The sequence below is a fragment of the Panthera uncia genome (genome assembly GCF_023721935.1).
Source record: "Panthera uncia isolate 11264 chromosome B3 unlocalized genomic scaffold, Puncia_PCG_1.0 HiC_scaffold_1, whole genome shotgun sequence".
NCBI classification, from domain to species: domain Eukaryota; kingdom Metazoa; phylum Chordata; class Mammalia; order Carnivora; family Felidae; genus Panthera; species Panthera uncia.
Window position 1 is genome coordinate 11,845,249 of NW_026057582.1, and position 20,892 is coordinate 11,866,140.

Sequence of the window (20,892 nt, forward strand, 5' to 3'; positions counted from 1 at the left end):
TTCTTTCTTTCTTTCTTTCTTTCTTTCTTTCTTTCTTTCTTTCTTTCTTTCTTTCTTCTTCTTCTTCCTTCCTTCCTTCCTTCCTTCCTTCCTTCCTTCTTTCCTTCCTTCTCATTTCCCCCCAGGAACTGTGACTCCCGGTGCTGTCACAGCTAGTGTGGCCCCTCTGTACAGCACCAGCCCTTTCCTGGCTGTGTCCCTTATCTCTTGGGGACTTGCTAAACTGAGCTAATCCTGGAAACCGTGGCGGGTTCGCATGAGTGAAAAATGGCCTCAAGGGTGCTCCTGGCCAGAAACCAGGCTTGGACTTCAGCTTTTTTGGTGGAGCCACAGCCCTAGTAAAGTCTGGGGATTGCAGACCCCAAGATAAACTGAGTGGGCCTATTAGGGACCCTACCTAGCCAACAGGAGGTGGGGGCACGTGCTGCCCTCTCCATCTGCCCTGGGGCCAGTCCTGCTCAGGGGAGGCCCCCAACCTTAGGACCCCTCAAATCCACCGATTTTAAGTCCTGAGCGGGATCGCTCAGGGAGACACCACAGCACGGTGTTGACCAGTGTAGGAGCCGGAGGCTGGCTGGCTGGCCAGCTTCATGTCCGAGACTTACTGCTTCCTCCTTATGTGTAAGTTGTTACCTAACTCGTTAGTCAAGTTACCTGACTTCGGTAAGCCTCCATTTTTCCTCTGTACAATGTAGCTAATAATAACACTTCCCTCGTAGGGCTGAGGTGAGGATTAAATAAGATGAGGCATGGGGCACCGGCCGGCTCGGTCTGCGGGGCGTGCGACTCTTGATCTTTGGGTTGTGAGTTCAAGCCCCACGTTGGGTGTAGACATTACTTAAAAGTAAAATCTTAAAAAAAAAAAAAAAAAAAAAGTAAGATGAGACATGGGAAGGATTTAAGCCAGCACTTGGTGCAGAGCAAGCGCTTGACAGCTTCAGGCTTTACTCCCGCCTCTCCCAGAGGTGTGAGCAGAATCTACTGTCTGTTGTGATGGGCTGGGGCCCGAGGCCTGGGACCCTACGAGGTCCCCGGGGGAGCAGGGGTGGGGTGGGCTGGGGCGGGGCGGACAGAAGCACGTCCTACCTCATGAGCGTGCTTTAACTTTCCACATGCACATCCGGTTCTGCCGGCTCCCAGCCCACTGCCCGGAGACCCCTGGGAGAGCTGGGAAGGAGTTGTTCCTCCTGCGACGTGAGAGGCTTAGGCGACACCAGGATTATCCCGAGGTGGGGAAGCCGCCTCGTTTGCCCGGACACCGTCCCTGGGTCATTCCGGCCACGGGCGGTCTGTGAGCGAGAGAGCAATCCGAGGACATGTCACATGGGGAAGCTGGGGAAAGCAAGTTTTCGGGAAACAATAAATGAAAGAAAAACATGTTTTCTTTGGCGCGCTCGACGAATGAGGCTCAGATGGGGCTCTGCTGCCAAACTCCGTGTGTGAGGAGGGCTGGCCCTTCTAAGACGCCCTCTTCTGCATCAGCTGCCCCGGCCTACGTGTTCCATGGCTGCTCCTCCGTGTCGCCACCTCTCTGCAGCCCGGGAGTGGCCCAGCTCCAGGTTCCCACGTGCCGACCACCTCCTGAGGCAGGCGGGCCAGCCAGGGGCGATACGCTGGCCCACCCCACGCCCCTCCAGAGCTTTCTCTTTCAAGGAGGTCTTTGAACACAATGAACTTTCGCCGTAACGCGCATCCCCCGGCCTCCCGGATGCGTCCCTTTGAGTTGGGATTTTCGGAAGCATATTGCTTCTCAACTTCGGGGTGATTAGAGGGCGATCAGCGCTGGTAAGGTTGCCCTTGCAGAAGGCTGGGGGCCAGGGAATGTGGGCTTTTGGGGGCTCTGGGGGAAGAGCTCTGCCGGTAGAAAACTCCGATGGGCAAAAGGGGAAAAAAAGTTACACGTACCCGTTGGGCAAAATGAGTCGGTAGTGAGTAGATAACGTAGCTGAGCCAGCGGGAGGAGTGATGGAAGCTTGATGGAGACAGATTTCAGCTCCCTGGGGGAAAGAATCTTCTAGCAGCTAGAGCTGTCCAGTTGTTGGTAGGCTTCCTCAGTAGGTAGTGAGCTCCCTGTCACCTGAGTGTTCGAGAAGTAAAACGGCAACCTGGTAGCCACAAAGCTGTCATGTGCATCAGGAGTGTGTGGGAGTCGGAGGAGATAACCGCTAAGCTCCCACGCCCAGGTGGTCTAATTATAAACAGCAGGTGTGACTTGTCACCCCCAGACATGGACGAATGCAGCTTCTCTGAGTTCCTCTGCCAGCATGAGTGTGTGAATCAGCCCGGCACGTACTTCTGCTCCTGTCCCCCCGGTTACATTCTGTTGGATGACAACCGGAGTTGCCAGGGTAAGGCTGTCCAGGGGGACCTGGCTGGGGGAGGTGTCAGGTGGGGCTGGCTCAAGGGGTCACCTGGAGGTCTTCACCTGGGGGAGGAGGTGGCAGGGATGAGGGCAGGAGTAGGTTCCGGTGGCTCCCAGAGCGGCAGGCTATGGCCAGGCTGTGTGGCTCCCCCCACCCCCGGGCAGATCTCTGCATCCCCAAGACTCCTTGTGGCCTGGCCCCCTTCACAGACCACGGTCCAGCCCTTCTCATGGGCCCTGGAGGGCAGCCCAGTTAGTGTTTCTCTACTGATTTCCTAGAAAATGGATGGCAGGGGAACTTCACACATCAGACTGCTGTGTCCCCCAAAGGGTCAGGACCCCCAGATGGTGAAGGGGTAGGTCTTACTCTTCAGATTGGCCACTTGGGCTGATTCCCAGCCTCATGGTCACCCAGTGGGGCCAATGGAGAGGCTGGTGGCTGAGCCGTTGACCCATTTCAGCTCCTTGAATCTACCTTACTGGAACACCAGGCAAGAATTCTCCATAGCCAGGGCTGGGCAATAGAAATATAAAGTCAGCTACAAAGAGGAGCCATACAGGAATAGGAAATAGGAAAAACTACTTTTAAGAATGTATTTTATTTAAGGCAATACATCTACGATATTATCATTCCAACATGTACTCTATGTAAGAACTTTTGAAGAGATATCACTTTCTTTTTTGTGCTGTGTTGTCAAAACCGGTGTGTATTTTCCACTTCAGCACGTCTCAGTTCGGACTAGCCACCTTTCAAGGGCCCAGTAGCCGCACAGTGGCCAGTCGCTATCGTGGTGGACAGTGCAGTTCTCTAGTAAAGACCCAGGCCGCCCCGCCCCCGACACCTGGCCAGGAGCCCAGCGCCCTGGAAGCACTGTCCTGCTTCAGCCCCTTGTCTACCCTTCGTTTCAGATATCAACGAGTGCGAGCACAGAAACCACACGTGTAACCTGCAGCAAACTTGCTACAATCTGCAAGGGGGCTTCAAGTGCATTGACCCCATCCGCTGTGAGGAGCCTTATCTTCGGATCAGCGATAAGTAAGTCATTTGGGAAATGGGACTGTGATGAGGGGTCTGGTTCAGCTGCCTGTGTGGTGGGAAAGGAGGGTGCCCCTGCCAGGGAGTCAGGATACTTAGCCTCTTGCCTGCTGGACACACACGGACACACACACACCTTCTGTCCTTGTCTCTTCCTTTTTTTTTTTTTTTTCTATTTTTTTTAAGAAAGAGAGACAGAGCGTGAGCAGGGGAGGGGCAGAGAGAGAGGGAGACCCAGAATCCGAAGCAGGCTCCAGGCTCCCGGCTGTCAGCACGGAGCCCGACGTGGGGCTGGAACTCATGAGCCATGAGACCATGACCTCAGCCGACTGAGCCACCCAGGCGCCCCGGGCCCTCCTCTCATTCAGTCACACAGTTTCCCCCCTGAGCAACACCCACTCCTTGCGCTGGAGACAAAGGGATGCGTCAGACACACCTGCCGTGGCCTCTAGGAATACAGCATCTAAGAGCAATTCGTGGCTTACCCGTGCGCTTCCTGCTCTGAACAAAAACTGGACAAAGAGGACGAAGCAGGGGCAGGCGGGTCCGTTACGGACAGTTCGGCTTGTTGCTCAGAGCCGTGCTTCTAGCAACCCTTTGGTGTCTGGTTCCAGGGTCCTATGTGGCGGAGCAAAGTGTCCACTCTCTCTGGTTCTCTCTGGGGTCCTCCAGGCCGCGCTTGTCTGGAGCCGGGGAGTCGACGGCTTCAATGACAGCACTGAGCTCGTGTTGCCCGTGAGGTCCCTGGCGGGCCGCTGCAAGCTGCCTGCCTCCAGGACACATCTCGGCTGACTCCAGCCACCCCCTTCCAGCTCATTCATGGTCCTGTGCTCCTGCCAACCTGAGCAGGACTCGCCCTCACCTTTACCCACACCCTGGAACGTCCAGCCTCCCGCCTCTCACGCACCCATTTTCTGCCATATGGAAGGCATTTCTTCCACCGCCACATGGACAGATCCGCCCCATCTTCCAGATCTCAGCTCCAGTGCCATCTCCCCCAGCTGTCTGTGATCCTCCTCAGCTGCCAGCCGTCACGCCCTCCTCCGGGCTTCTTCATTTAGGAGGCAGTTCTTTTCTGTGTGACACGTGACGTTTTCAGGGGCCATTCGGGCACCCGGGACAGTTTGACTTGGCTATTTGGATCAGCCTTCAGAAAGCCAAACTTTACAAATGATTTTTATACACCCCTTTATCAAACGTTAGATGAGCTCCTATCACGTGGCAAACAGTACCAGGCATGATGGTTTTGCTCTTATGCTAGCGGAGGAGAAAGGCATTCAACCGGTGTTGCATAAATGAATGCATAATCGTAGATTGGGATGGGTGCTGTGAGCAGGAGGAACGGGAATTTATAAAAGGAACATTAGGGCTGGAGCTGGTCTAGACTGGGGAGTCCAAAAGCTCCTCTGAGGAAACGCCATTTGGGCTAGAGTGGGAAAATGAGTCGATGTTGGCAGAGACTGGAAGAGCCAAGGGAACAGCATGTGCAAAGACCACAAGGCGGTGGTGAACTTGACGTCTTCAGGGAACATCTTCAGAGGCTGCAGCCTAGTGAGTGAAGTGGGCAGTGATCTGAGGGAAATTGACAGAGGCCAGACTTTGTTCAGTTTAAAAAAAATTTTTTTTTAATGTTTATATATTTTTGAGAGAGAGAGAGAGACAGAGCACAAGCAGGGGAGGGGCAGAGAGAGAGGGAGACACAGAACCCAAAGCAGGCTCCAGGCTCTGAGCTGTCAGCACAGAGCCCGACACGGGGCTCGAACTCATGGACGGTGAAATCATGACTTGAGCTGAAGTCAGACGCTTAACCGACTGAGCCACCCAGGCGCCCCAGACTTTGTTCAGTTTTTACTCAAGTTATAAGGGGTGGCCCCTGGAGGATCTTCAAGCAGGACAGAGACAGAATCTGATCTTTGTTCGATGACGGGCACTCTGGCTGCTGTGTAATGGATTGAAGGGAGAGGGACCTATTAGGAGGCCATCACAGAGGTCCAGGAGAGACACGGTGGTGGCCTGAATGACAGTTCTGTGACAGAGGAGATGGTGAAAAGTGGTTGGATCTGGACTATATTTTGGAGATCGAACCGACCAGTAAGTTTTGAAGGTAGATCAGAAGTTTGGGGAGAGCAGCAGAAACAAGACAAGACTGACTCCCGGTTCCACCCAGCAAGGCACATATCTATAGACCTCCCCATTCTCCTCAGCTCTGACTCCTAGAAGGGAAGTCTCAGGGATGAGGTGAGAGATGGGGGTGGTTAGGGACAAATCAACGGGGTGTCTACAACAGGCATTCCTTGGTAAAGAGAGTCCATGATTTCATATGATGACAACACTGTTACTAGTCTTTCAAATTAGTTGCTCTGTATTAGAGATATTTGTGCCCGTGATTTATTTCTCCTACTAGAAGGTGAACTATTTGAGGTCAGGATCGTATTTATTATTGCAGTTCCAAAATGTCTGATGTTATGCCTTAAACATAGTGAGTTCTAACTTGTTTGTCAAATGGAAAGATTAAGTCACGTTCTACTCAGACTGTGTTAAGTGCCATAGAGAATGTACAAGGACCACCCAAATCCTGTCAAGCTAAATGGCATTTCTCACTTTTTAAAATTTCTTCGTGAGTGTGTACGTCTGGGGAAGTGAAGGGCTATGTGACCAGGGACGCATTTTGCCAAATAAATACATGACAAATGTGAAGCGCATTAGAGAACGTGCCAGTGTTCTGAAAGGCAGACATCTAAGGTTTATATTCTGGTAGCCAGACCTATTCTGATTGGTCAGAATAGGCCATTCTCTAGGAAACAGCTCACGTACACGCTGGTGAGTTTTTACACCAGACCCAGGAGCAGAGAGGATCTCCAGTGACAGCATTCAGATGATAAAAATGGGGTGGCCTCTTTTCAACGTTTTAAGTGAGGAAGTAGGTACAACGAGCATCTGGAAAGGATTTATCGCATTCTCAAATGATTTCCCTCCCCAACAGCCGCTGTATGTGTCCCGCTGAGAATCCTGGCTGCAGAGACCAGCCCTTTACCATCTTGTACCGGGATATGGATGTGGTATCGGGACGCTCCGTTCCTGCTGACATCTTCCAAATGCAAGCGACGACCCGCTACCCTGGGGCTTATTACATTTTCCAGATCAAGTCTGGGAATGAGGGCCGAGAATTCTATATGCGGGTAAGAGGGCATCGTCACCGTCTTTAACGATGCTTGTGTTGTCTAACCTGGCACGTGCTTCTAGAAACAGTTCGGAGAGCAGCCAGGAGGGGCGGGTATGAAGAGAGAAGAGGGGATGGGTGGGAGTCAGGACTTCAAGGTTCAGATTCCTGTTACTTTCTAGATGGCTTTGTAAAAGCTGCTTTTCCCCCGTGGGCCTCAGGACCCTCGTCAGTGCAATGAGAAGTTAGGCCAAGATGCAATCTTCCATCGTTTTCCTGCCTGGAGGAGTCACTCACATAGCCAGTTATCCATCCACTCATCTGAAGGTATTTATTACCTACTTCGCACTTCCAGAAACCGAGAATATAGCAGTGAGCACAGCATCCCCAGATCTCTGCCCTCCCTGCCCTCCCGGCACTTATGTTGTGGTGAATATGAAAGCATGCCTCACGGAAGTGGGCCCCACCTGTGTTGCGCAACTGTGGCTCTTTACATTTAAATGAATTATGATGAAATAAGATTAAAAAGTAGCACAAGCCACATTTCAAGGGCTCAGTGGTCACCTGTGACTGCTGTATTGGCTCAGATAGAGAACCTTTCCATCATCGTAGAAAGTTTGATTGGATAGCACTGACTTAGCCACATCAGGAGAAAATTTTAGAATACACATCCTAAAATGTAGTTGCCCCTTCTTTTTTGAAGTTCATTATTTTGAGAGAGAGCACAAGCTCGAGCCGGGGAGGGGTAGAGAAAGCATCCCGAGCGGGCTCCACGCGGCCAGCACAGGACCCAACGTGGGTCTCAAACTCACGCACTGCGAAATCATGACCTGAGCCACCATCAAGAGCCAGACGCTCACCTGACTGAGCCACCCAGGCGCCCCTCACTTCTGTGCTATACACGTATAATCCCACACCCTTATGTTATTGCACTTCATGTCCTGCAGCCCTGGGGTGAATGTACCTCTTTGGATACCCCCGGTTCAGAGCAATGTTTTTTACATTTCAGTGTGAACGTGGGCACTTGTCCAAAAAGTGGATTCCAGAGCTTCCTCTCCGGAGAATCTCTCTCAGAAGACCGTGGTGGAGGCCTAGGGTATCCACTTCCTGTGGTTACTATGACAAAGGACTCCAACTCGGTGGCTTAACCCAACAGAAATTTATTTTCACAGGGTCCTGGGAGCCAGAAGCCTGTAATCACGTTCACTGAGCGGAAACCAAGGTGTCACAGAGCCATCTCCCCTCCAGGGGAGAAGCCATTCCTTGCTTCCACCAGCTCCCAGCACCTGCCAGCATTTCCTGACTTGTGGCCACGTCCCTTTAGTCTCTGCCTCCAGTGGTCACACTGCCTCAGGTTCTGTGGGTGTTAACCCTCCCTGTCTCGCTCTGTGTGTCACATGTGATCGGATTTAAGGCCAGCCCACATAATCCAGGATAATCTCCCCACGGCAAGATCCTTAACTTAATCCCCTCAGCAAAGGTCCCTCTTCCTTATAAGGTAACAAGTACAGGTTCCAGGGATTGGGGCCCGATACCTTTGGGAGCCTTCAGCCCACTATGCCCAGGAATCTGCATTTCTAACAAATGCAGCTTGTGGTCCTCCAGGGGCATCGTGGGGGAGCTACGGGCCCATGGAAGTTTACCCACTTTGAAGGGAGCCGGTCGCAGTCCCGTGAAAGGACCCTGTATCTGAGGTCTCTACCTCCCTCTCCCTATCTCCTGGCCGAACCTTCCAGTCCTTGCTTCTGGGGCTGGGACTGTCTAAAAACAGGGACGTCTCAGAAGCAGCGGTGAGAACAGTTTAGAAAAGGTTCCAGGGGCTGGTATCATGCCTGTATCCTCACTGATAGTTTTTGGCAAGACCCCAGGGGGACCGGGTCACATGTGTAACAGTCAGCGGAGCCAGCATCTGTAGGCCAGTGCAACAGGGTCAGAGGCTTTGGAAAAAGATGGACTGAGTTGAAGGCAGAGGAACTTCTGTGAGATGAGAAAGACAGAGCTGTGTTTATGTCTGTCCTCTCTCCGCTGTCCAGCAGAAACCCACATCTGTGAGCTGCTGTGGCCTTGCTGCCCTCGGGAGCACAAGCCTAGCCCAGCGGCCTCCTGCAGTTTGGCCTCTGTCATTTGTACAGACATAGCGGGTCCCAATCATAGGGCACAGAGATGCCCCTTCGGGGGATTTAAAATTCCATCACTGGTGCCACCTGCCTTGCGTTTTTCCTTTTCCCACGCAGAAAACAAGATCCTCAGAAGGTGGCCTTGCCTGGGTGAGGTGTCGCTCACTGGAACACCACCTGCTAAAATCCCTATAGACCCAAATGTTCCCCGGGTGGCTGGCTTGTAAAAGCCAGTGATGGCGGGGGAAGAAGATTGTCCTATAGGTGGCATGGACGGGAGGGAGGATCCTTCCTGGAGGCTTCCTCTGGGACTCAGGTTGACACAGCCCCTGGGGGACCCTTGAAACCCACAAAGCCGAGCTGTATGCTTGCGCCCTCTCAGGACATTGAGTTGGGCCCTAATTCTTTACTATTTATTCAGAAGAGGATGTCAGGACTCTGAGGCTGAAGGAACTTAGGGACAGGGAGGTGGCTCCTGGCATCTCTCCTGGCTGCACCCGGGAAGAGAAAACAGGTTCCGTCTGGGTGCCCTGTGAAGCCACGGGCATGAGGCAGGAAGACAAGGAGAAATCTGCTGGACAAGGTGGGCCTTCCACACGTCCAGCTTCCAAGGCACGGCCCCATCATCAGGAGGCCGCACATCGCTGTTCTCTGTGGGCTCCAGGGCCAGGCTGGTCCACTTCATTCGGGTTCTACAACTCACCAACTCACCAGCTGTGTGACCTTGGGCCCATTACCTAACCTCTCTGGGCCTCAATTTCCACATATGTAAAGAGGGGATAATAATAGTATTTACCTTGGGATTAGATGAGATCATTTGCTTAGCTCAGTGCCTGGAACACAGAATGACTGTTTTGATCAAACAGGTAGGATTTGGCAGAGGTGAAACATTCAGTAACCTTTTTCTCACCTTGCTGGCTCCAACCTGTGCACACCTGGGTGATATCTAGGTTAATCCCTTGGACTGACAGGTTCTTTGAGTTACTATTGAATTGTCTCCTTCTCATATCAAGTCTATTAAGCTGGTTTCAGTGGAAACGTCCACCTTTCCGTCCCTCAGTTAGTGTTTAGTGTTTCTCCCCTTCCTCTGCTTAGGGGTGGGGTGGGGGTGGCCCCTGTGACAGCTTCCTCTTCCCCTCCCCACGCTGACCATGCTGTTTTAGGCTCCTTCTCCAGGACTGGGTGCGGGGGGGGGGGGTGCAGATAACGGAGGGGAGCGTTAGGGTGACGGGACTGGGGTCTTACTGGATTGTTGCCAGTAGGGCCCCTTGTTGGCTACAAGCCGCCTCAAACCTTTGCACCCTCTTTCCAGTGCTGTGTCTCACACAGACTTTCTGCGGGTGGGGAGGGGCCGCTGTGGCCTCGGCGGAGCAGATGCGCCAACAGGCAGGTCCCCAGCAGCTCCTTATGTCACCATGGTTCAAGGTATCCGGGCTGGCTGTCATCTCTAGACTTCTCCACTGCTCTCTGCACTCTTTCTTCTTACTGTTTATTTATTTTTGAGAGAGGGAGAGAGGGACAGAGCGTGAGCAGAGAAAGGGCAGAGAGAGGAAGACACAGAATCTGAAGCAGGTTCCAGGCTCTGAGCTGTCAGCACAGGGCCCGACGCGGGGCTCGAACTCACAGACCATGAGATCGTGACCTGAGCCCAAGTCGGACGTTTAACCGACTGAGCCACCCAGGCGCCCCACTCTCTCTCTCTCTGCACTCTTAAAGGACCCACATCCCTGAATGGTTCTCTCAAACCGCCCTCTTGCTTGAGGTGGGGGCTGGTGAGTGTCTTGAATGCCCCATGATGTTGAAGGTGAGAGAAACAGGTCTGGCTGGGCCACCGCTCTGCAAATCCGGTATGGCAGCTACAGGAACCACCCGGACGGCAGCAAATCCTATACAGCGCTCGGCATGTGCCAAGTGCTTTCCATATATCGCTCCCTTCACCCTTCCAACAGTCCTGTGATGCAGCGCCTGCGTGACCGTCCCGATTTTATAGACGTGGGCACCGAGGCACAGAGAGGCTGAGGGACGTGCCCATGGTCTCACAGCCAGGAAGCAGCCGAGCAGGATTCGAACCCGGGCAGGCCGGTATCGAAATCCATGCATACACTTACCTTCTCTTTAGGATGTGGGGTCAGAAATTGAGATAACAGGAAAGGGCTGCTTTAACATCTAGTAATAGTAGAAGGTGTTCAGGAAGGGTTAGTTATTTTGGACTGATAGCGTTGTTTCTGCTGTGACGGCCGCTGTTTTCAGGACGCTGTGAGCTCCCGGGCTCTGGAGCTGGTGACAGGAGCATCATGCAGGAGGTGCGGCTTGGTGGCCAGAATTCAGGTTCTTCCACGCGGAAGGTCACTGATTGTGTCGCGAGCACACAGCGGGCAAGCCACACGTGGCCCCGTGCACACACAGGCACGTGTGCTTACACACGTGTGCCTTTCACAAACACAGTCGGCAGCCGGCCTCACCCTGAGCCCTGGACTGGTGACTGGCCTTGGCCAGGTGACTCGAGGACGCAATTAGGGCCGGAAGGAGGAGCATATTTACTCCATGAGACATGTGTGGATCAGGTGGCAGGTCCCCGGGCAGCTGACCTGCTGGCCGCGAGTCAGACGATGCTGTCCCACAGGCTGACTTAGAACAGACCCCCGCACGTGTCTGAGCAAGGCCAAGGAAACACACATCCGGTGGTCAGTTTGCACCCTGCCGCCGTTGCGGTCGGCTGCACGGGTGCTGGGCACTCGTTCTTCTTCCGTCACCAAACATAAATTCAGCACCAGGACGTATGCAGCCTTGGGCCAGGCGCCGAGAGTTCAGGAACAAACAGGATGTGACCTCTGCCCTTGAGGAGCCCACCCTGGTGGGGAGAGGGGACAAACAACCAGGCAAACATTGACAATGCAAAGTGGCGATTCTTCCTTGGAGTAAGTGCAGCGGAATGGTCCGGAAATTCAGATGTACTGAGACCTCGTCATAGGATGTAGCGGTCAGAGCAGGATTGGGGGGCCAGTGTGCTAGTTTGGTGACCTGATGTAATGTATGTCACCTACTCACACTGTAGGGTATGGGGATTAAATAAGAGCTGTACAAAATAGCCCAGTGCCTGCTTTCATACCCACTGCCCCCGTCATCGTTTCCTACCAATGACCACGAGCCTTGCAGGCCTCCCTCCCAAGGGCTGCCCACAGCTCAAGGTCTTCAGTCCTTGGCCTTTGTTCATGCAAACAGTGAAAGCTGGTGGGATATTCGTATACGTAAATGCCATGGGCATTTCCCTGTGTGGCTGTCCCTGTGTGGCCAGCACTGCTGGCCCGGTGCTCTCAAGTTTTGCAAGAGTTGACAAGGAAGTCTGAGCGATCCTCTGGGTAAGGACGCACCACTTGCGCTGATGCTGACAGGAACAGAGGGAGCGGATGCCAAGAGGAAATTGCATGGCTGTCAGGCTATTGATAGTCCAGGGGACAGGGGAGGTCCCGGTACCTGGCTGGCACCTGCCTGCCCGTCCCGCCCTTGTCATACTCTTGGGGATGTCGGATCTTTATGGGGAGCCCTCCCTTTATGGAGACAGATAAAATACCTGGTGTGGCTTTAACTAGGCCAAGCTGCTTGATTTTGCAAGCCTGTTGCTTTCAGTTTCTGGGCACAGCGCTGGGCTCTGCGGCTTATAGGAAGCGATTGTCCGGCCGCTCCGTGCTCTCTCATGCTACTTCCTCCCCAGGAGCCCACTCTCTGGCCACTGCACTGACCCATGAGCATCTCTCCTAAAAGATGGTTCCAGGGAGAAGAAATGAAACACACAGCAGTCTCCTCTGATAATTGTTGTGCAGTGAAAAAGGCCTGGGATTTGGGGTCAAGCCGCAGCCCTCCCCTTACCTGTCATGGGTGACCCCATGTCATGACTTAACCTCACTGGGCCTTGGTTTGCTTAGTTATAAAATGGGGAAATAATGAGACATACCTTTAGTAGGACAGGCAGGGTCCCCAGACTGGGTCCTGTGCTTTTAGATCAGCACTTCTCAATTATTTATTTATGTATTTTTAAAAAAAATTTTAACTTTTATTTATTTTTGAGAGAGAGAGAGAGACAGAGTGCAAGCAGGGAGGGGCAGAGAGAGAGGGAGACACAGAATCCGAAGCAGGCTCCCTCTGAGCTGTCAGCACAGAGCCCGATGAGGGGCTCAAACTCACGAACCGTGAGATCATGACCGGAGCTGAAGTCAGACAGTTAACCAACTGACTGAGCCATCAGGAGTCCCAGCAATTCTCAATTATTAATGTACCCACAAATCACCTGGAGATTGTGTTACCGTACAGATTCTGGCTCAGTAAGCCAGAGGTGGGGCTTGAGATCCTGCATTTCTAACCTGCTCCCTGGTGATGCCTGTGGTACTGGTCCAGGGACCACCCTTTGAGTAACAGAACCTTTCAGCGCTTTTTAATAAGGATTAAATAAGTGCATTGCTGAAAACTGTGCCTCCCACGTGGTAGATGCTCAGTGGATGTCAGTCCTCCCTCCCTAGCTGCTCAAAAGTTTTAGAGAGAGATTCACTGGAGGGAATCATTAGGACTACAGCAGTAGGGTCACAGAGTGCTGAAGCTGGAAGGGACTAGAGTGTCTAATGGGAGCTCCAGCAGGGACGGTACATCAGAACCAGTTTCCCCAGGCTTCATCCAAGCACCCACTTGAGCAGCAAATCTTGGAATGGGTCCCTGAAATTGTTAGTTTAAGAAAAAGTGTTCTGGGTGCATTGGCAGCTGTTGACTGGAGAACTACTGATCTGGTGCAAACCCTCATTTTAATTTTTTTAAATGTTTATTTATGTGTGAGAGAGAGAGACAGACTGCAAGCGGGGGAGGGGCACACACACACACATACACACACACACCTAATCCAAAGCAGGCTCCAGGCTCTGAGCTGTTAGCACAGAGCCCGACGCGGGGCTCGAACCTACGGACTGTGAGATCATGACCTGAGCCAAAGGCAGATGCTTGACCAACAGCCACTCACGTGCCCCTACAAACCCTCATTTTAGAGGATGAGGCCTGGAGAAGCGAAGTGACAGCTCTGTGACATGCAGTTCCATGAATTATTCATTCTTTCATTCCAGATCTATTCACTGAGCACTGACCGTGTGCCAGGAACCGTGCCAGGTTCTGGGGACACTCAGTGGTGAAAAACCTGACCCCCGTCCTCACTCTTACAGAGCTCGCAGTCTGGCGGGGACTCAGACAGCAGACATAGACCAAGTAGGGTGGACCGCGATGGAAAGTAGACTGGGTGCAGTTGGGGGAAGCAGAGAAGGCTTCTTCAGGAAGTGACATTTCGGGTGGGACCTGAAGGGTCGGCAGGAAAAAGCCGGGTGGGACGTGGGCAGAGGCCAGGGGAGAGCGTGGCGTCAGGGGATCCCAGTCCGACTGCAGTGCTCTGGGGGGGGAGGGGCGCCCCGGTGGAGGCTGCCGCCGGACCACCCGGCCCTCTGCCCTGGTGGTCGTGTGGGGCACCCCGCCTCCCGACCGACCCACAGCTGTCCCCAACCCTCTCTGCTGTTGCTCGACAGCTTCTGGAGTCCGGCTCACCTGCCCTGTTAATGCCGGCCAGCCTTTCTCTAACCAGTGTCCCCGGTTCTGTCCACAGCAAACGGGCCCCATCAGTGCCACCCTGGTGATGACACGCCCCATCAAAGGGCCGCGGGACATACAGCTGGACTTGGAAATGATCACAGTCAACACGGTCATCAACTTCAGAGGCAGCTCCGTGATCCGACTGCGGATATATGTGTCCCAGTACCCGTTCTGAGCCCCGGGCTGGGGTCTCTGACACTGCCTCTCAGCAGCACCCAGGGACAGGAGAAGAGAAGAAACGAGAGGGAGGGTGACGTGGGACAGATGTTACGCTTTTCTTGCTGACCGCCTCCCGAGGAGTCGGCCCCGAATGTCCTGACGCTGCCTGTCCCCTTGTAGACCCGTCGCTCTGAAGGACATGCTTCCCCCAGTTCTTACGACGCAGTTATCGAAAAGTATTATCAGCGCCCTGACCTGAGATCGACGGTGATTTTTCAAGGCCTATCAGTTTATTTTCATATTTTTCGAAGGAAATAGATTAGCTTCGCTGGGGTCTGAGTCCGCGTTCAAAGACTGTGAACGGCTTCCTGTCACTTCTCGCTGATTGCTTCTTTGCCGAGGCCCGGATTGCTCACGGGGACGCGGGGTATAGCTAGCTGCTTCTTGTATGCACAGAGAAGGCTGCGGAAAGAAACCACAGCAGGATCTAGGGGTTTTCACAGAGTCTATTTCAAAACATGTGTGGTATTTTCAGCCACGAGAGAAGGTTTAGTTGTCCTTACGTTTGTATAACTGTCTAATCCTTTCTTGTGCATTTTGAGTATATTTTTTTTTTTTTAAATAAGTGGTAGAATTCCTTAAGAAGGCCTTCAGACACATGTTATGTTCTGACTTCCCAAACCCAGTCTCCTCTCCATTCTACCCCGGTGTTTTCTTCGAGGACCCCTTACTCATGTTTTCTTTAGAATTTTTACCCAACTGGGCTGGAAGGCAGAGGTCTCTAAACTGATTAAATATTTGAAGAGATCTTGTGTTTGGTTCATTGTGACATCGTAGATGATTCAGCGTGTGGGGCTGGCTCTTCTTTGAACCCGTTTATTGTGCACTGGTTTGAAAACTCCCTGGAGAGCTCCGTGGTCCTTTATAACTTAGGTACCTGATGGTGAGTAGGGGGCAGAGAAACGGAGGTGGAGAAGGTAAGAGGAAGCGTCAACCTGAATCCTGTTTCGTTCATTTGAGAACAGTTGTTCTTTAACTGTTCCCTCTGTCATGTAGATTATTTCCAGGTACCCTTCCAGAGCCGAAATGTAGTCACCTTACTTTATAATCAGTGGCCCTCAATCCTGGCCGTGTGCTAGGATAACTCGTGGAACTTTTAAGAGAAAAACCTGATGTCTTGGGCTGATTTCTTGAACCCAGAAATTCTGGTTTCGTTGGTCTTTGGTAGGGCCCGGGCACTGACTTTTTTTTGTTTTGTTTTGTTTATTTATTTATTTTGAGAGACAGAGAGCAGGGGGAGGGACAGAGAGAGAGGGGGAGAGAATCCCAAGCAGGCTCCTCACGGTCAGTGCAGAGCCCAACCCAGAGCTTGAACTCACAAACCGTGAGATCAAAACCTGGCCTGAGCCGAAATCAAGAGCCAGGCACTTAACCCACTGAGCCACCCAGGCGCCCCCCAGCATTGATACTTTTAAAAACTGTAGTAAACAGCCAGAGTTCAGAGTGCACTGTTATAAACCCTATAAAGAGAGGGGGACAAATATGGCCCAACCTTGGTCACCTTGCCCTCAACATCTTTTCAGCTATTTACAGGGCTCATTGCCCATTTCCTGATCAGGGACTCTGGCTTTCCTTTCAAGAGTCAGAACCCCAGGCAGGGGACAGAGAGAGTCAACAGTGCAAGTCACGGGTTAGAGAACAGGTGGGGACAGCTGCCTTTGTGTCCCGTCCCAGGGGTTGACCTGAGGCTTCCAGAGGAGGGCATGTACTCCTTGATGAGGTTCAGTCTACAACACAGATGGACAGATATTCCCATTCTACTCGTAGGGAGCATATTTATTAAAGAACTACTGGGTGCCAGGAACTGTGCCTGTTCCTAGGATTAGTTGAAAGTTTCTTTAGCAGAGGAAATAGTATATTTGGCTCTCTTGCCCAGAGAGCATTTCTCTCACCCATACTGTGCACCTGACTTTGCTCCCAGCTGTGTTTTTGTTTTTTAATTTCAAAGTTGATTTATTTTGAGAGAGAGAGAGAGAGAGATCCAACAGGGAAGGGGCAGAGAGGTGGGCGGTGGGGCAGAGGAGCCGAAGCAGGCTCTGTGCTGGCAGTAGAGAGCCTGATGTGGGGCTCGAACTCATGAACCATGAGCTGAAGTCGGACACTTAACCGACTGAGCGACCCAGTCGCCGCCCAGCTGTGGTTATTTTTTAATTAAAACCAAGCACAACCAAACCCCTTCCCGTTGGGCAGCCGGTTTCCAGTGACGTTAACTAACAACATCGACGCCTCGGGTGCAGAGCTCAGAAGAATCAGGACAGATTCCTAAAGACGTGCCAGCATGCAGGCCCGGCTCAGCTCCCTGCAGAGCACAGAGCAGGAGGTGGCCCCGAGCCTGGGACTCCCCTCATGTGGGCGGCTTAGGTGACGAGGAAAAGGTGTGTGTAGAACGCTGACAGTTTATGTGAGCTCGGCACCGGGCAGCTCTCAATTACCCGCTTCGGCTCGACACAGCACAAGGGTAAGGTTTCCTTAATGTCACAAAAAGAAGGCAGGAAGGCTGTCTCTTGGTGATTCGAGGACCCATTGGTGCCAAAGGTGCCACATTTGGAACCGGACCCGCGTCTCCGGGGCTCGCATTTTATTTGTCCACGTCAAAACGTGGCTTCCTGCTTCTGAGAAAAAAAAAGGCACGGAGAGACTCATAAAAGCAGGCTGAAAGAGCTTCTTGGACCTCAGATCGCTCTTTCCAAACATGGCCTGATGAGTTCAGTGTAAATGAATCAGAAGCATGTGGGATCAATTTACCTTCAAATACACCGGGGCCTAAAAATTAAGGGACAAAAAAAAAACCTCCCCGGGGCAAAGTGTATATTGACTGTAAGGCCCAACCCCAAACATTTGGGAAACCGTTCTAGAGGCTCCAAGAACCTGAAAAGCTGTCAGTTTCACCCACCCCTTGGGAAATCTTATTTTCACAAGATTGGGGATAAGCTTGCTCTTTGAATCACGACATTGTGCTTCTCTGGAGTCTGATGGGGCTGGCTGTTCCCTCCGGCTCAGATACCTGGGCTCTGCATCGGGGTCGATCGTCAGCTTTGACCCATCCGCGAGCGGTGCTGAGAACTTGTTATATGAGCCCTGCTCTGGACCGCTCCGTCAGGTCCTGAAGGAGGAAGGGTTCTGTGGTGGGAGCGGCACCGGATTAAGAGCGGAGACACCTGCACCAATCCTTGTGTTACCTCCTAATCTTCTGGGCTCGATATGGATGAAAACTTCCATTTAGCTGCCTCTAATTCTAAAGCTTGGTGATTCCTTGAAATGTACTTTGGGGATGACAGCCAGCATTTCCATTAAACTGCAATTTTAGAGTTTCATCGTGGCTTGCCAATCATAACATTTTCTAATTGGCATGGAACCCACCTACCTGTTGCCTCGAGGCCTGGGTAATGTACTCAGAAATGTTCTTAGGTAACTGTCTTGGCCCTTGGGGTGTGATTTTTCCAGATGGTGAAAACATTTAAGGAGGTCTGATTACTTCATTTGCGGTGGTTTTAGGTGTGTTTCTGTGACCTGATTGTTTACTGTAATGGGTACAAATTCTTCTTCTGGGCGAGCCACCCAACGTCGGCTCCTCTAGTTTCTAGATTCAGAGAGGTGAACAAGACAGATCCGGTCCGGTCCATGGATAAGAGTTTCCCCAGGGTTACGCAGCCTGTGGAACAAAACTGGAATACAATGTGCTAGGTACCTTTTAGCGGTGTCAACAAAATGATTTTGATTAGAATGTAATAATTACTAAGACATATCTACTTTATACAACAAAAAGTCTTCTTTTTAAAATGAGTTAATTAGTTAATTAATTTTGAAATTTACATCCAAGTTAGCATATGGTGCAACAATGATTTCAGGAGGAGATTCCTTGGTGCCCCTGGCCCATTTAGCCCACCCCCCTCCCACAACCCTTCCAGCAACCCTCTGTTTGTTCTCTATATTTAAGAGTCTCTTATGTTTTGTCCCCCTCCCTGTTTTTATAGTATTTTTGCTTCCCTTATGTTCATCTGTTTTCTCTCTTAAATTCCTCATAAGAGTGAAGTCACGTGATATTTGTCTTTCTCTGACTAATTTCACTTAGCATAATACCCTCCAGTTCCATCCGCGGAGTTGCAAATGGCAAGGTTTCATTCTTTTTGCTTACACAACAAAAGTTCTTATGAACATCTATAGATACACATTTGACATTTAGTATAAAATGCCTCTGCTTACAATTGTTACATACATGGCAAGAAAACACAGAATCAATGTTGGGTGAAAATATTCTTTCTTTTTGATACGCTTTGTACTTTGAAACGCAATGTTTTCTTTTCTAGAAGAGAAAAAAAAGCAAACATTTTTTAAAGCTTTTCGTTATTTTGGAATTGGCCAATGTTCATCAACCACAAACAAATACACAGATTGTTCCTTCTTACTGATATTTTTGTTCTTGAAGTTCTTAGTGTCTTTACTTAACAAATGGCTGATATCTTCATTAGAATCCATGAGCAACTGAAGATTAAAGAAAAACAAAACAAACAAACAAAGCAAAACAGGAGGCTTTAGGACAAAGGGAGGCCATAGAGGCAAGATTTATCACTTTGGTAGCTCTTAGAATGACAGCCTCCAGTTAGAATGTTTGACTTGCTAATGCTTCCTCCTTATGAATCTTTGCCTCCAGTCATCAGTGAAAAAAACCATCTGGGCAAGAAAACAGGTGTCAAATAGGTATGGCAGTACATTGCCATGGAAGGGAATTCCATATTCGCAGGCAGTCACTAACAGCACTGTTTTCTGAGGAGTTTGGCATATTCTTGAGCAATGGTGTAAAATGAAGGCAGACGCAAATTGTACATAGATGCAGACATCAGGGTCATTGGGATACTAATTTGTCAAGGTTAATTAATTAATCACTACGGATTTAGAGCCAGAGAGTCATGGGACAGCTTGATATCGTTTAAAAGTAGTTTTTGTTTCAGGAGGATTGTTTTGGTTTCAACCCAGCCTTTTTTTCTAATTCTTGCAATCCACCCTTCTACACAAGGTATCTGATGTTGCACAACTGACTTGTATCACAAGAGAGCAACTATACTTAAAAACTGTGCTCTAGGGCGCCCTGGGTGGCTCAGTCGGTTGAGCATCCAACTCATGATCTCGAGGTTTGTGGGTTCGAGCCCTGTGTAGTAGGGTCCACACTCATGATGTGGAGCCTGCTTGGGATTCTCTCTCTCCCTCTCTCTCTCTGCCCCTCCCAGCTCCCTTTCTCTGTCTCCCTCAAAATAAATAAACTTAAAAATTTTTAAAAACTGTGCTTTAAAACAGGTACCTTGAGTTCTTCTGTGTTTTAATGTGCAAACCATTTATAATTTATCTGTAAAGAGGAGCATGGATTGCTGTTATATTTGTGAAATATAATATACCCTGTTCTTAAGAATTTTATCAAAAAAGCCATCATGGATGCAAGGCCAGGCTATGGCATTTGCAAGTAACCTAGCTCCTTACAGAGACCTGTAGTCTTACATTTTTGTTTTGTTTTGCTTTTGTCTAGTTCCACATCGAAAAATACCCCATGGAGGTTTCCACTGTAAGCCTGGCATTTCCACACAGCCTCTTGCCAGTTTTTCTGAAAAGCAGACCTATGTATGGTCCAATAACACTGCTGAATTTTTATGTGCATGGGCACTATTGAAACTATAATCTACTTCCAGTAAAACCATGGTTAGTCAAGAGGATCTTTTCAGCTCAGAATTTATGCATAGTTGGGGAGAGCTAGGCCCCCTTGCTGCCTGTTTTTTTGTTTTTTGTTTTTTGCTTTTTTCCTGTTGGGAATTTGGAATGTATTATCTTCTTAGGGTTCTCTGCACTGTTAAAAAAAAAAAATTCCGTGACATCATTTTTCCTCCTAAAAGCCAGGGCTTTCCACAAGTAGGTGGTGAAGAGCTCTCAGGTATCATGCAAGAATTCGGGGACCATAAGGGACACTACAAAGGAGTGGATTGCCTCATTTGGAGCAACACGTCTAGATGGGGCAGGCCTGCCATGCTCCTGAGTGAGGTCATAGGCTTGGGGAAGTTCTTCGCCCTTCCACTTTCTCTTCCCAACTTTTCCCTGTCCTCTCTTCTCTCCCCTTGTCCCTTCTCTGACTTGTCCCTGCACCCCTGCCATTGAATCTCCATCCAAAATTGGAAGGAAGTGGCCGAGGCTAGGTCCTGTCCAGTGAGAGCACAGTGGGGTCTGGGGGGCAAAGCACAGCAACCCCCCAGCTCCTCTTTAAAAAAAAAAAAATTAACGTTTATTTATTTTTGAGGCAGAGAGAGACAGGGCATGAACGGGGGAGGGTCAGAGAGAGAGGGAAACACAGAATCTGAAACAGGCTCCAGGCTCTGAGCTGTCAACACAGAGCCCGACGCGG

The 20,892-nt window shown here is 50.8% G+C and overlaps 1 protein-coding gene across 3 annotated transcripts in view; it reads left to right on the top strand.

Annotated features, from left to right (window-relative positions):
- Window positions 1-15,258, top strand: part of FBLN5 (fibulin 5) — an 80,295-nt gene extending 65,037 nt beyond the window's left edge. For all 3 annotated transcript variants that reach the window (XM_049612283.1, XM_049612282.1, XM_049612281.1), the window contains 4 exons: window positions 2,226-2,348; window positions 3,272-3,398; window positions 6,382-6,577; window positions 14,305-15,258. In XM_049612283.1, the coding sequence (XP_049468240.1) occupies window positions 2,226-2,348; window positions 3,272-3,398; window positions 6,382-6,577; window positions 14,305-14,466 (608 nt within the window). In that variant the 3' untranslated portion in view covers window positions 14,467-15,258. The remainder of the gene's footprint in view (window positions 1-2,225; window positions 2,349-3,271; window positions 3,399-6,381; window positions 6,578-14,304) is intronic.
- The last annotated feature ends 5,634 nt before the right edge of the window (window positions 15,259-20,892 follow it).